Source organism: Spermophilus citellus, assembly GCF_964194105.1.
Source record: "Spermophilus citellus genome assembly, chromosome: 13".
Lineage (NCBI taxonomy): Eukaryota > Metazoa > Chordata > Mammalia > Rodentia > Sciuridae > Spermophilus > Spermophilus citellus.
Genome location: NC_138193.1, coordinates 56,061,165 through 56,076,329, shown reverse-complemented (window position 1 = coordinate 56,076,329; position 15,165 = coordinate 56,061,165). Strand labels below are relative to the sequence as shown.

At 56.7% G+C, this 15,165-nt stretch overlaps 1 protein-coding gene across 23 annotated transcripts in view; it reads left to right on the top strand.

Moving 5' to 3' along the window:
- The window catches only part of DYSF (dysferlin), a 210,604-nt gene that overhangs the window by 108,164 nt on the left and 87,275 nt on the right, over positions 1-15,165 (top strand). For all 23 annotated transcript variants that reach the window (XR_014018501.1, XM_081264293.1, XM_081264302.1 and 20 more), the window contains 3 exons: positions 148-253; positions 491-633; positions 2,303-2,476. Coding sequence is in view for 22 of the 23 variants with exons in the window: in XM_081264293.1 (XP_081120419.1) it covers positions 148-253; positions 491-633; positions 2,303-2,476 (423 nt within the window). In the remaining variant the exon portion in view is untranslated. The remainder of the gene's footprint in view (positions 1-147; positions 254-490; positions 634-2,302; positions 2,477-15,165) is intronic.

The following is a 15,165-nucleotide window of genomic DNA, read 5'->3' as shown; positions in this document are numbered from 1 at the left end:
GTCTCCACGTTCTGGGTTCTAGAAGAATAGGAGTCCTGAGTCACACGGGTCTCGGGGGCTCTGCCATTCTGTCTGGGGCTTCTTTTCTGGGCCCCTGCTGAAGTCTGTCTGATTTTCTCACATTTGCCTTTCCTGATTTGTCCCTAGAATGGAGAGAAGGTGCTTCCGAAGGATGACATTGAGTGCCCACTGGGGTGGAAGTGGGAAGATGAGGAATGGTCCACGGACCTCAACCGGGCTGTCGATGAACAAGGTGGGTCACCTGTACAGCCTGGTGAGCCCCCCACATCCTGGTGAGCTTGAGGTGTGCTGGTGAGGACTGCTGAGTGCCACAACCCCTTGGCCTGGAGCACTGGCTTTCATTGTAGTACAGCCCCTCTTCAAGTGACAAATTAGGACCAAGAGTCACTGGCTGCTTGAGTCTGTGAGCATGCCCCAGTTGAAGAGATGGGGAATTATCGGGCGATGGGTGACTGATGTCCTCCCCCAGGCTGGGAGTACAGCATCACTATCCCTCCGGATCGAAAGCCGAGGCACTGGGTCCCTGCCGAGAAGATGTACTACACGCACCGACGGCGGCGCTGGGTCCGCCTGCGCAGGAGGGACCTCAGCCAGATGGAAGCACTGAACAGGGTGAGCTGGTGGGGGGTGGGGACTGGGAGAGGTGCTCCTGGTTGCAGGAGGTTGGGGTACAGGTGCAGACACCTGTGCGCACACAGATACATGCAGGTGTGCATGTGACATGCGTCGGCACTTGGGACTCATTGGAGCTGCTCACAGATCACACCCAACACACTCAGTGATCACATCCAGCACATGTACAGATGACTCCTAGTACCTAGGTTTGCAGATCCCACAGACACAGCATATCCACGTGGCACGCCTACCACAGGGGTTCACATACAGGGTTCCCCTGCAGCCCCAGCAGGTGCAGAGCTACCCCAGGAGTAGGCCCGGCTTCCTAGAAGCAGAATCCATGACATAGCTTTGGCTCCAGGCCCTAAAGACTGTGTTCTCAGGAGGGAGAGGGAAAAGGATGTGCCTTGGGGAGGGGACCACTTTGGACCACAGAATCCTCCTTACCTGGCAGGCAAGGGGGCTGGGTTGGCATCTTCCTAGCTGTCTGTCATTGGCTGAAGGCTGCTGGGGCATGCTGGGATACAGACCTCCCCAGCATGGTGGCTCTAAGCAGGCTCTAAGCAGGCAGCTGCAGGGAACTTGGAACCACCTGACATGATTGCAGGGTGCGAGCATGGGGGCTGGTGAAGGGATAAGGATGGGCTCCGTCAGCAGGTACCCAAGGACGGGACCCCATCCCACAGGACACAGACAGGGCCAGAGTGCACACGTATGAGCACACATGACACATGCCCTTGCTCCAGAGTCACACAGATGCCCAAGTTCCGCATGGCCTCAGTGCCTGCCTCCCCTGGACCCTCCTGGTTCCCTCCTTCCTTCCCAAGTGCACTTTTGAATTTTGGCCCAAGAATCAGGCTTCCACCAGTCTAAGTGTAGCCTTTGGCATGACCCAGGTTCCTTCCTCTCTTTTGAGCTGGGAATCTAAAGAGGAATGTCTCTGGGTCTGAGAAGAAGGAGCGTTTGGTAATTAGCTGTTGCTGCTGCTGGGAGCCAGGCACACAGTGCGCTCCCTGACGGGCTGGTTGTCAGAGGTGGGGCCTGGCCAGGCCCCTTAGCCTTGCCTCCTTCCTGGAGGGGAGGCAGCTGATCTCCAGGACTGGCCTTTGTCACTGCTTGTGGCTCTAGATAGCCTCAGGCTACTTTCTCCCAGGAGCTGGGGCGAGAGGCGTCCAGATTTCCTCTGGGGCTGGGAGAGGGGCCTCTTGGAACAAGTGCAGGGGGTCTCCACAGCTCGCCTGGATCCCACCTCCTGGGGAAACAGGATCTTTGTTTTGCCTCTGAACTGCAGGCCCACTTCTATTTTTATAAGCTGGGAATATGAAGAAGAAAAAGGAAATGACAAGAAACCCCTGGATTTATGCAACCCTCCCCTAATTCAAGTCAGCGAGCATCCCCAGAGCCAGGGTTGCCACCACTGCTGCATCACCTTCCCCTCCTGCGGGCTCTCCTTGCAGCCACGGAGCCTCCTCTCCCCTCCTGATGTTCTCACCTAGAGGTCTTGTTGTTCCAGATGCTTCTCAAAGCCCCCCTCCTCCAGGCAGCCCTCCCAGGTTTTCCTACCTGGTCTGCGCTGCTGTGGGAGTCGGTGGAGAGGCACAGCTGGGTCCTGGACGCCCCGCAGGCCTAGCAACTGGCCTCTGAGCCACCCTGTTCTCCCGTGCAGCACAGGCAGGCAGAGGCGCAGGGCGAGGGCTGGGAGTATGCCTCTCTCTTTGGCTGGAAGTTCCACCTTGAGTATCGCAAGACGGATGCTTTTCGCCGCCGTCGCTGGCGCCGCTGCATGGAGCCACTGGAGAAGACGGGGCCTGCGGCTGTGTTTGCCCTCGAGGGGGCTCTGGTAGGTGGGGCTGCACCTGTCTGGGGTCTGGCTTGCTTTCCCAGGGCTTTCCAGGGGCTGATGGGGGAGGGGCATGGGAGCCCCCAGGTTAGTTTTTTTTTTTTGGATGTGACATTGGCCAGTCACCCTGTCTGGGTGTTGTCCTAAAATAAAATAGCATCTTTCCGCTTCTTTGAGTAGTAAGTAGTCGAGAGGGAGGGGCCATCGCTTCTGATCACTGACCGGCAGGCTGGTTGGCATGGAGGTGGGAGGCCCAAGACACTGTAGTAGCTAGAGATGTCGGGTGACCCTGGGATGCCCTTGGTTGTCCTGAGACAGGGATTATGCTCACAGGCTTCTCAGGTACATGGGGAGAGATGAACTTTAGCACCTGAGCCCGTGGAGTGCAGTTCTGCAACCAGTGGCACTGGAATCAGTTCAAGATTGCCCATAGTCTGGGTGATGGACTCCCCCAAAGAGATGAGCAGACGCATCCTGGAGAGTCTGAGTGGGGACCCTCAGGCCAGTGATATATAGCTTGTGCCCTGCAGATTCCCAGGGGTGGAAGTGAGTGGCCTGACTGCGGTGCCCCCTCTGAAATTGAGTTGTGAGCATGTGACCCCCATGGGGGCTCTGGCTGGGACCCCAGAGAGCAGGTCTCACAGCTGCACTGGCTGATGGGACATGAAGCCATCCATGGGAAGCCAGCCACATGTTCCTGTGTATGTCTAATGGACACCAACACATAGCCATGGTGTGGCCTAGTCTCCAGAGCTGAGAGGCTACAGGGGGTGAGCCCCGGATCTGATGGGAGTCGAAGCCAGCAGTGGCCATGAGGGAGCGAGCAGAAGTCTGCCACTCTCAGGCCTTGATGGTGGGGCCCAGCCATGGGAAGAGGAGCGGAAACCTTCCACTGGTCAGATAATGTCTGAGAAGCCGTGGGCTCCAGAGGAAGCCTGCTCTCTAGTTCCTGGGCCAAGTCTTGGGGAGGTTGAGGGGAGACAGCAGAGCCTGGGCTCTCTGGCTGCTGCACTGGTCCTCAGGCCAGCTCAGGAGCAAGGTAGGAGGGAGCAGGGCTGCTGTTTGGTGACCCCTTTTGTCCTGAGTCAGAAAGGGCTTGGCCCAGGACTGGGCAGGGCCTGGGATAGTCACGTGACTCCAACTGAGCATGGTGGGAAAAGACCTCCAGGAAGGCCTGGGTCTCGGTCAGGCGGGGTCTGGTTCGGCCAGGCAGACACCGTGAGTAACCAGGACTTGCTTCCATCAAAGGGAGACTCAACTCATTTGGGCTAAAGAGACAAGGGGGTTTATGGGCTCTCTTAGCCGGGAAGCACCCAGAAGGTAGGCAAGGCGTCAGGGTGGCAGGAGATCCAGGTTCGCATGGTGTCCCCAGGACTCGCACCTGCCTTGGCCTCGTCTCATATTGGCTATCTCCCTGGTGGCAAAGATGATGCTGGTGACCAGAGGCTGACCTCCTTCTGACAGCCCACGAAGCCCTGCTCCATCAGCTAGTACAGCCCACCTCCCCGCTGGAGACCCCAGAGGGCTGCTTTCTCAAAAGTGCTAGTAAAAGTCTCCAAGTGACTGGCTCCACCTGGTCATGTACCTGAGCCAGGCCCTGCTCCTGGGGGAATGGAGGGTTCTGATTGGCCATCCGGGTCCGTGGCCCTGCTCTATGATGGACAGTACCACTGTCAGGAGAGAGGAGCTTCTGAAAACAGAGCTGGGCAAAGAGCTCAGATGGCAGCAGCTGAGTGCTCCTCAGTGGGCTGTGGGGAGCCACTGTGGGGGGTGGGGCAGCGGCGCGCTCTGGTCAGAACTGAACTTTGGGAGCGCCAGTCATGGTGGAGAGGGAGAATGCCCATCGGGGCCGTCAGGAGTTTTGGGCAGAGGGAGATGGAGTGGTAGGAGGGGAAGAATGAAAGGGTAGATGGAGGGGCACCACTGGTGGGCCTGGGGCTACAGTGAGTTCTCGGCTGGCCCTGACACACACACGTGTAGTGCTGTGGGAATACAGATGTGGCGGCTGCCTGCCAGGTGGCCTGAGGCAGGGAGGTGGGAGTGTGGGGGCTGAGCATCAGCTGGGAGGGGATGGGGCCAGGAAGGGAGGGGGGGTGCAAGGCCAGAGGTGCCCTGAGACTCATGGATGGGAGTGTGGATGGGTGCTGGGGCAGGTCGGACCTGGAGGAGGAAGGTGAGGAAGGCCGGGGACCCGCTGCCAAGCTTTCGTGGCTCAATAACTGGGAGAATGGGGGAGCCTTTCCCAGAAACGGAGAAACCAACTCTTTTATTCATTATGTGGGAGAAAATGTCACCAGGCATCATTGCAATCAAGTGTCAAGTCGACAAAGGGGAGGTGATGGATTACAATTCAAATGTGACCTGGCTGTGGCTGTAATATGCAGGAGAAGCCAGAGGCCGCCAAGTCCTCTGAGTCCTGGGAGAATGGGGGCTGCAGCAGAGAACAGAGGGAGCCAGTGGTTTGGGAGGGTGCGTCCCACATACCTGGAGTGGGAAGACCGCAGAGTTTTGGAAAGTCCTAGGTGTGTCCAGCATTTGGACAGAGACACAGGCCCATTTGACAATAACTGTCTAGACCACACTCTGAGTGAGCTGAGCCCCTATCAGCCCCAACACACATCCTCCCTCCCCCCACGAACACACTCCTCTCTCCCAGTCACCTTTACACACTTCCTGCCACAACAAGGGCTAGCCCGGGCTCTTTCCTTGAGCCCCACTGTCCTTGCCCTGGACATACTGATGCCCCAGCGAGTGACTGGGTCTAAAGCCCATCTCACATCTTGGGACAGATGGTCCCAAGATTTTCTGGTGCCAGGACCCTGCTGCCTTACCTGAGTGCTGGACCTTGCTCACAGTCTCAATGTCTTTTTTTTTTTTGTGTGTGTGTGTGTGGGGGGGTGGGTACTGGAGGTTGAACTCAGAGGCACTGGACCACTGAGCCACATCCCCAACCCTATTTTGTATTTTATTTAGAGACAGGGCCTGTCTCACTTTTGCTGAGTCTGGCCTTGAACTCGAGATCCTCTTGCCTCAGCCTCCCGAGCTGCTGGGATTACAGGTGTGAGCTGCTGGGATTACAGGTGTGAGCTGCTGGGATTACAGGTGTGAGCTGCTGGGATTACAGGTGTGTGCCACTGTGCCCAGCTCCAGCGTCTCTTGATGTGCTGGTGGAGGCTTGGTGAGATGGGCAGCGCTTCTGAGTGTGCAGGTGTGCTCTGAATTCTGCTTCCTCTGCCCACAGGCTGTGGACAGGTCACTCATGCGTTTAGGGAGTCTGTTATCTCACTCATGAAAGGAACTGCACCCTAGGGGTCATGGTCAGGGTTAACAGGGACGCATGTAGAGAAGTTCTCCTCTGACTTGAACAAAGGAGACAGTCAGGGGATCTTGTTAAAATGCAGACTCTGATTCAGTGTCCAGGCAGGTCCCCAGAGTCTCACTTCACAGAGAGAGGCAGGGCCTGTTCACACCTGGCTGAAGGTATGTGGCCAGCATCTTGCATAGGGAGGCAGGACAAGATGACCTGTTCTCCCTATTCCTTGATGGGACAGAAATGATATTCTAATGCTCCTCTGATCTGGCCCGTGGGGGGGGCCTGTGTGATTAGGACAAGAAATGATCACAGTGAGCTCCAGGGAGGAGCTGTGGGGAGGATGCGTGCTTCCGGGGTGACTGACTGACTGATGAGGGGCGGCTTCCTGGCGGAGGAGACTGGAGGCAGACTTTGAAGGAGCCAGGGAAGGACAGTGGGAGGGGGGCTGGTAGCCTTCCTGGTACCTTGATGTCTGGGCCCAAGGACAGGCTCGATGATGCCCACGGCCTTCCACTACCCCTCCCCTGGCCTGTGTGTCCACCGGAGGGCTGGGCCTGGCTGGCTAGCCCCCTTCTGGAAGATGTCTGCTTGGAAGGGAGGCCCTGTCTGCTCATTAGCACGGGCAGCCTTTCCCTGAAACCTTCGGCAGGGGCCAAGCCTGGCTCCCTCCGCGGAGCGGGAGGCCCTGGCTCCGTCTGCTAATCGTCTGCTGTCTCCATCCCGAGCATTATTTTATTTTCGTATTATTCTTTTTCCAGCTAATATCCTGGCATTCCCAAAGACACCGGGTTTCATAATCTTCCTGGCGTTCCCAGGAGTTGGGAAGCGGAGCACAAAGCCGCTATTATAGCGCGTTCCATCCCGCCTCCCTCTCCTTGCCCCACACCCCTTGCTGCCGCCGCAGCCACCACCGCCGGCTCCCACCCAGTCACCCCCTCCTGACGCCACCGGCCTCTCTGGGAACTCTGGTGACGGCTGCTGGGATGAGCTCACGGAATCTGTCCTGTCGCCCTTGCCCTGGGCCTGCCCTCCATGCGCAAGGGTTTTTCCAAGCCCTTCGTCTGCTCAGCCCCGAGGGTTTCCTCAGGAGGCAGGAGGGGAGGAGGTGGACCTGCAACGTGTGCTCAGAGCCTTGGAGCTTTTCAGAGCTGGGAGGAACTTTCATGATTCTGAGGATGTCCTCAAACAGACTCCTGAGCTGCAGGAGCCTTTTGAAATCGGATGCAAAGTTATGCACGTGTGTGTGCGCACAAGCGCGCGATCTGCGAGTGCGCCGCGATCTGCGTGTGTATGGTTTGCATGTGCGGGTATGTAATGGCTAAATTGCGGTGTAAGGTCCTGGGTTTTATCCACCTCATTAGGGGATCCAGGACCCCAAAGGGGATAGAGTCACTAAAATCTGTTTAATCACGTGCCCAAACCTAAAGTGAGACAATCTGTATTATCTCATTTTATCCTTATGGTGACCCTAGAAGGCTGGACTCTATTATTAGTCCCATTTTACAGTCAAGGAGACTGAGGCTCTAGTTGGGCACTGCCTACTACAGTAGCCACTAGTCACATGTGGCTATTTAAAGGGACATCTAAAGTAATATAAAGAGAATTCAGTTCCGAGTGAGACCAGCCACATCTTGAGTGCTCAGTGGCCGCACAAGCTGGCACAGGATGGTGCATCATTGCCGAAAGTTCTACTGGACAGTGCGACTCTAGAACAGCTCTGAGATCTAAATGTCAGCACAGAAGAAACTGAGTCCTGAGAAGTGGGAGCATGGGTCAGTATTAGAAGCAAGGTCAGACAGCCGGCTCTTCTGTCTCCTCTCCTCAGATGTCTCCTGACCATTGGCCAGATGGGTAGTTTCACCCCCTTTTTATAAGTCACTTTTATAAGAGCAAATGTTCGTCCTCACCCCACCCATCAAGGGCCCTTCAGGGTGGGACATGGCAGCTGAGCAGCTGGCTGTGGCCCTTGGCCGAATCCCCACCCCACCTTATAGCCAGGAGGCTTGGTTTCCCTGGGGCAGTTGGGCAGCTAGAGAAGCATCTCCCCTCCACCCAGGGTAGCACCCACCTCCAAAGCCTGCAGTTGTTGGTAGAGGCCTGAGTTCTGCCCTGAAGTAGAGAGAACCCAGAAAGACAGGTGTCCCAAGCCTGGGCCACAGGCATGAAAGGGCAGTTGGGAGTTGAATGTTCTGGGGAGGGGATCATGGAGAAGCAGGTTCCAGAATGGAGTGATTCGAGATCAGAGCTGGCTGACAAGGAGGCCAGCTGTGGGTGGGCGGTGGGGTGTGTGGGAGTGTCTGCCTGCCACCTGGATGGAGCCAGTCCTCAGGCACCGTTTCCAGAGCTGGTGCCCTGAGCCAGGGCAGTGCCCCGGAGGTGTGAGTGGTTTGCTTGGTTAGTTAACCCAGGCCTGCAGCAGGGACTGGGGCTGGGCTGTTGGAAGGCAACTCTGTGCAGCCCAGGTTTCTTGTTCCTGTCCCCTACCTGACATTGTGCTGGAACGGGGGTGCTTGATGGCTCTCCTCTCCCCCCGTCTCCCTGGCTCTCTTCCAGAGAAAGAAATGTGGGCAAGTGCTCTAAATGCGTGGACTCCGGGTCTATCTTGCCTAGATTGGGATGCTAAATTCTGGAGGACCCAATTGCCAGACAGAATGGCAGCCATATTTTGTTGGGCAGAGGTGTCAGGTGCCCCCCTGTATACACAAGGGTCTGGCTCCGTGATTTCTAGGGGACTGTATAATTTATTGTCCGGTGTGGAACACTATTAATGATCATGCTGGCTAAACAGGCATGAGTGGGACCGTTACAGGCAAAGTGGGACATACAGTTGTCCTAATTACTGAGGCACGCTGGCCCGGGATAAAACCTGCCAGAGAGCTCTTTGCACCCTGCACATGTGGAGATGTGGAAACCCTGGAGGGACACACACCACATGCCCTCACCAGCCCACACGTGGCACTGTGGATTCTCCAGGTTTCCTCATTCCACTCCCACATCCCCAGGGGCCAGCCAGTAGTTTTGCAAGGAGTTTAGCATCTGCTTCCAAGCTCTGGCTCCAGCTGTAAATGAAATGGGGTTGCACCCTCGCCTGCTATTCTACTTAAGGTTGCAATCAGCCCTGATTAGGAAGGGAGTTCTGCTCGTTCCTCTGTTCCATTCCCTCTTTTAAAAGCTTCTCCTCGCTTGGCTGTGGCTGCTGGCCTGTGTGGGGTTTCCCTCCAAGCTCCAGGGCAGTGAAGCAGGTTCCCTACAGTCCTGACTTGGTACTCAGTCCTCTGCAGCTCCAGAGCTTGGCTTAGATGCTCTGAGCTCTGATGGGGGAAGCAGGTGTTGTTAGGAAAAGCCTCGAGCAGGTTGGGCATGGAGACCTTTGATTCTGCCTGCTAAATTTGCTGTGTAATCTCAGGGTAGACATTGGTCTCTCTGGTCCTCAGTTTTCTCACTGATTATCAGATGGGCATGATAATGACACAATACCAATAATAACCTCCCCTTATAGAGCAGGGGTTGGTGGAGCATAGCCTACAGGCCAAATCTGGTCTTCTGCCTGTTTTTGTAAATAAGGGTTCATTGGCAGACAGATGGTGGTCATTCACTTGCATATGGTTTGTGGTGGCTTTTTGCTGCAATGGGAGCTGAACAGTGCGACAGAGACTATAGGGTCCATAGTAAAAGTATTTACTACCCAGCTCTTTATGGTCAGCAATAGTTGACCCCTGTCCTAGGGCACATGCCATGCATAGTCATCTCCTGCTCATGCATAGTCATCATATTATCTCATTTAACCAGTCTTAGGAGGTGGGTTCCATTGGCAATCCCCTTTTACCAATAAGGCTCAGAGAAGACAAGTCGTCATTATTGTAGCTGCGTTTCCTCACACAGGGATTGTGAAAGGTCTTAACAGATAATGGCTGGATTGTGCAGGGTTTATCGTATCTCTCCTACCTTGTCCTATTATTTGGCTGTCCCAGCAAAGTAAATAGAGAAGAGACAGTGAAGAAGGTGAGAATCTGGAACGTCACCCGAGTACTGTGCTGGTCAACAAGCTCTCCAGAACAAATAAGGCCCAGATTGGTAGCATTTGCCGATTTCCATGGTGAACCCACCCTACCATGGCTGGTTTTGAGCCAATCAATGTGGCACCATTGAACAGGGAGACAGTCAAAGAAGGTTGGGAGCAGGGATACAGAAGTACCTCATCACAAGGGTGCTGACTGCAGGAGGAGAGATAATCGCAAAAGATAGTAATTAGGAGAGGTTTGAATATTTACCACCTTTGCTTTTTAATATGATCTCTTGAGTTGTCAATTTGTCTGATTTAATTTTTTTTGGTACTAGGGATTGAACCCAGAGCTGCTTAACCACTGAACCACATCTGTAGCCCCCCCCCCTTTTTTTTTAATATTTTATTTAGAGGAAAGTTCTCACTGAATTGCTTAGGGCCACGCTAAGTTGCCGAGGCTGGCCTTGGAATTGTGATCCTCCTACCTCAGCCTCCTGAGCCCCTGGGATAGCAGGTGTGTACCCCGGTAACTGGCTGCATGATTCGGTTTTTATTGATGACGGTGTCTAACAGCTGACTTGCAGACTTCCTGAAAACTTAATCTGCTCTCGCGAGCCCCGTGAGCTGGCCCTAGCACCCTCTGCTCCCTGGTCCTGTCTGCAGAAGTCGAGCTGAGGGCGGCCCCCAGAAGTGGTGCCCTTTCCAATAGCCGTGCCACCTGTGCTGCTGGCACCATCCTGGGTAGGACGTGGGTCCTCCTGGAAGTGAAGGAGAGCGGCACATCTGCTTGACTCCGCTGGGACAGGAAAGGAAGGCGTCCCTGGTCTCCCCGGTGGCAATGACATACCTCTAGGTCCTGTTGATTCGGTCAGGCCACTGTGGTGTGGCTGTGTGGCGCTGTCACCTGCCCGCCCAGCCTGTATCTTTTTGCAGCATCGGCCTCTGCTCTCACCCCTTCTGTGTCCCTCCTTCCTCTTCTATGGATCCTGACCTGCAGACCCCGTCTAGGGCAAGGCCACTTGCTGCAGGGCCTTGCAGGACGCAGGACTCTCAGGCCTGCTGCTGGGCTCCATCTTGGTCTTGAAGTGACTTCAGTGGGTGAGGAGTCCCTTTCCACAGGCTGCATTTTCCTCAGGACCTGCTCACCTCCTCCTGGCTGAGGTGCTTGGAGGTGAGGCCTGGACAGACTCAGGTGGCCGTTGGCTTGGGGCTCCTGGGGAGCCTGGGAACATCTCTGAGGGGGGAGTCCCTCCTACCTCAGGCTCCTCCAGGGAGCCGTGGCCTCCTGCCGGGCAGCAGTGGGTTGGAGGCCACCCAGGCCCCGGGGCGAGCAGCAGGATCCCTTACACAGCTAGCCCTGGGACAGAGTGCGTGGCCACAGACCGCGTGGCTGCCAGCCCCAGCCTGGGAGTCGCCAGCATGAGCTATGGAGGCAGGAATGTGATGTGGGAAACCCAATGCCCTGGCCCTGGCCCTGGGGCCGGCCAGGGTGTGTGCAGGGCTGTGGGAGGTGGGGGACAGAGCGCGGCCTCCCCGTGGCCTGGGCCTAGCAAGCACTCGCTGCTCCTGCTGCCTGCCCCCCTGCACAGCGCCCCACCTGCCCTCCCCCATCACGGACCTGAGTGAGGCCACACCCAGGCAGTGACAGATCCTGGCCTCCTGAGCTGGGAGGTTGCTGACTGGCACGTGGTTCAGGCAAAGGGGATGATGGTGGTTTGTTTCATGTAATCAGTCTTTACTGGATCCCTACTAAGTGCCAGATATTGGGCTGAGTGTGGGTATCAAACTACCTTGCCTATGTGCGTGGGGGATGGATGCAGGAAGGAGGCTGGCTCGTCAAGGAAGTGTCCATGCCTCAGTGATGAGTTGGCTGAAGAGAGAGCTCCAGTTAGCTAGCTGACAGGGCATGTCAGATGGAGAGGACAGCCTGTGCAAAGGCCCTGTGGCAAAAGGATGGTGGGCTCAAGGCATTAAAGAAGACCAGAGGAGAGGGCATCATTTAAATTAACACGACACTAGAGAGATGACAGGGTTAAACTGATGTCACTAGTACGCTTACTGAGTGCCAGACATCTTGCCCAAGGCTGCAGGTACAACATTTGATTTAATTCTTACTGTTGGTTCTCAGCTGGGGGCAATCCCTCTACCCCCAGGGTCATTTGACAATGCCTGGAGACATTCCTGGTAGCCACAACTTAGTGGAGAGGCTGCCGGCGTCCAGAAGGTAGAGGCCAGCTGTACTGCTGCACACCCCGGGGTGCACAGGGCAGGCCCAGGACAGCAGGACTCAAGACAGACTCCTGTATTTCCCACCTACGAGGTAGGCGGTTGTCACTATGATGATGGTGGTGGGGTCTCAGGACTCCCAATTTCCCTGGCTCGTGTCCTCCCTTTGCCCACTGACCCATACTTGGAGGACTCGGGAGTTCCTGTCCCCCTCCCCTCCTGGGACCGCATGCAGCCTGGGCGTTTCCTACGTCTGTGCCCCAGGGTCTGTAAAATGAATTTGTCACCTGGATTTTCTCCTCCATGCACATGACTTGCTGCTACAGGTGACACATTTATTCCATATCTGCCGGCCGCTCTTTTGCCCTGGGACTGCCGCTGTCAGGTTGCTTTGCCTTCGTGTGCTCCGGGGTCACAGAGGTGGTTGTCATCCCTCCCTGGAAGGCTGTGGGGACTCTTTGAATAGTCCCTGGATTTGCACACTGCGTGGCAGTACCCTGTACATCACACCGCTACGTAACCCTCTTCCTTTCTTTTTCAGTCCTGGGGATGGGACCCAGGGCTTCGCATGCAGGGCAAGCGCTGCGCCACCGAGCCCACCTCCGGGCCCCCGCCTGCACTCTCCTCTCACTTGGCGGGGCACCTCTCTGGGGCTCCTGCCCTTGAGTCAGGCTCAACCCCTACAGTAGTTCCAGGGTGTGAAGAGGGAGGTGCGTAGGTGGGGTGGGGAGCTGGCTCTGGACTTCACTCCCTTATTCTGTAAACATTTCACCAGGGCCTCTCTATGCCAGGCCCTGCAGTGGGCACTGGGGACCCAGCGGTGCTCACCTGCCAGTGATGGGGGCAGTCAGCAGAAAGGTGAACGTGCCAGGCATCTGTGCTATAAGGAAAAATAAGGCCACAGAAGAGGGTCAGTGGCCGTTGGGGAGCCCAGGTCCCTTTGAGGAGGGTTGGTGGCCAGAGAATGTGAAGATGTTGGGCTGCTGTGTGGGTAGAGTTCTGACCAGAGTGTGAACCAGGGCAGCCGGGGACTGGGGCTCTACTGGGAGGCACTGAGTCTCGTGACTGTCCCTCTGCCTGGCTCTGAGTGTGTGTCTGCCCTGCTCCCCAGAAATGTGTCTTCCTCGCAGTCTCCATCCGACTCCTGAACCACCAGGAGAGGGGAGGAGGGAGGGACGTATGTGAGTGGCATTGGTGTCTCGTGACCCTGGGGGATGGCTGGGCCCCTCCCTTGGCAGCAGGGCAGGTGGAGAAGGCCAGGTGGAGGGCCCCCTGGGAGTTATTCTTCGGGCAGGGGCTGCTGTGGGCCAGGCCTGAGCGAGGCCTGTACCTGGTCCCAGCCCTGGTAGAAGTCCCAGGGAGGGGAACACCTCTTCTGACGGCCGACAGGAGACCCTGCCCTTGGACAGGGACCCAGAAAGTGCTTCCAGAGCCCCAGACAGAGCCTGTGTGGGGATGTTGATGGGTGGCAGGAGGGGAGGCCGTCTGAATGAGGTGTGAGGTGAGTGGGGATGGGTGTTGGCAGCCACCACCAGCAGGGAGGTCCCTGAGGGTGCCCCTGAGGCAGAGGTGAATTATGGGGCCTGTGTAGCCGGGCGACACCCCCACCACCACTTTGTGCTCACCCAGCACCCTACCTGCCGGTGGGGCACTTGTGTGTGGCCAGGCTGGGGAAGAGGGACAAGGGTCTGTGGCCCTTTCTCCCCAACTGAACCCAGTCCCTCCCTCTAACCACACCCCAGGCCCCATAGCCAGCAGCTGGAGGGGCCCAGCTGCCAGTGTCAGATGCCCCGCTGAACTCCAGTGCTGGCTGGTGTCCCCACCTGCTTGCCTTGGTGTCCTGTGTCTCCTGCCTGGATGGCCTGCTGGGAGCCTTCAAGTCTGTCCCCTGCTTGGCCTCAGAGCCCACAGGCACTGTAGCCAGTAGGGGTGCTCAGTGGCCAGTAGCTGCTTGACTTGTTGCCAGCGCAGCAGTGCAGTCAGGCCAGGAGCCTCTCCTGGTGGGAACCCTGGGGGCCACAGCTGCCCAGGAGGGAGGACCTCAGGACGACTCAGGACGACGGGGCCTTTGGACTTCTCCTGCCTGCAGTATGACACCCCTCCCGGTTACCCTGCTTGTGTGTGTGTGTGTGTGTGTGTGTGTGAGAGAGAGAGAGAGAGAGAGAGAGAGAGAGAGAGGAGGACCCAAGTACTGGGGAGGCGCCTGCTCGTGCAGGTTTGATCCCCCAGGGCTGGGGTCCCCTACAGAAACGTTCACTTATCCAGTTTCCTGGAATAATTGTGAGAATACAAGTATGAGGTGTCTGAACACCACCCCAGCGTAACCGTTTCCCAAGGTCATCACTCGCTAACGTTTCTGGAACATTTGCTCTGGTGTCAGGCAGTATACCAAGAACTTCTTTAGTTGTCCATCATGGTACCTCTGAGATAGGTGCTGTAGACCTCTTTCCAACTCACAAACAATTCATTCAGAGACATTAAGCAACTTGCCCACAGCCGTACAGCCAGTTAATTACAGGGTCAGAATCGGGCCCAAGGATCTGGTTTTAGAGCCACCTTGAAACTGTGGTGAAAGGAAGCCAGGGCAGGGCCACTGTTCCTCCCTGTCACAAAGGAGGATGTCTGGTGAAGCGAGCCAGAGCCAGTCACTTGCAGGATGACCTTAGGTGGGGAGGACTGGGATGCCTGATGGCAGCCTGGCACAGCCAGCAGTGGGGGCAAGGGTGATCCCGGGCAGCTTGAGGGGGCCGGGTTTGAGGGAGGCAGAGCTTGGTGTGGGATGGGGGATGGGACAGGTCACTGGGGCCTGACTGGGAGGAGGTGTCATTTGACCCTTCAGGTGTAAGAGGCACTGAAGGTTCCCGCTACGGAGCTGAGTGACAGTGGGTGATGAAGCTGGTCCTGGCTTGCGGGGTGGGTGGGGGGACAGGCATCCAGGGACTTCTGGGATGAGGTGCCTGGGCTAGGCTTTAAGGTGGCTGTGGTTTGGAGAGGAGAGGACAGAAGTGAAGGTCCATCCAGGGTGAAGGTCAGGGCTACGCTGCTGAGAACTGGCCCATCTGGGTGGACCTGGGTGGGACCAGCAGGCAACCCCAGGAAGGCGCCAGGGCTTTCTTGGAGGGGTTGCGTGCATTTGTGGGATGGGAA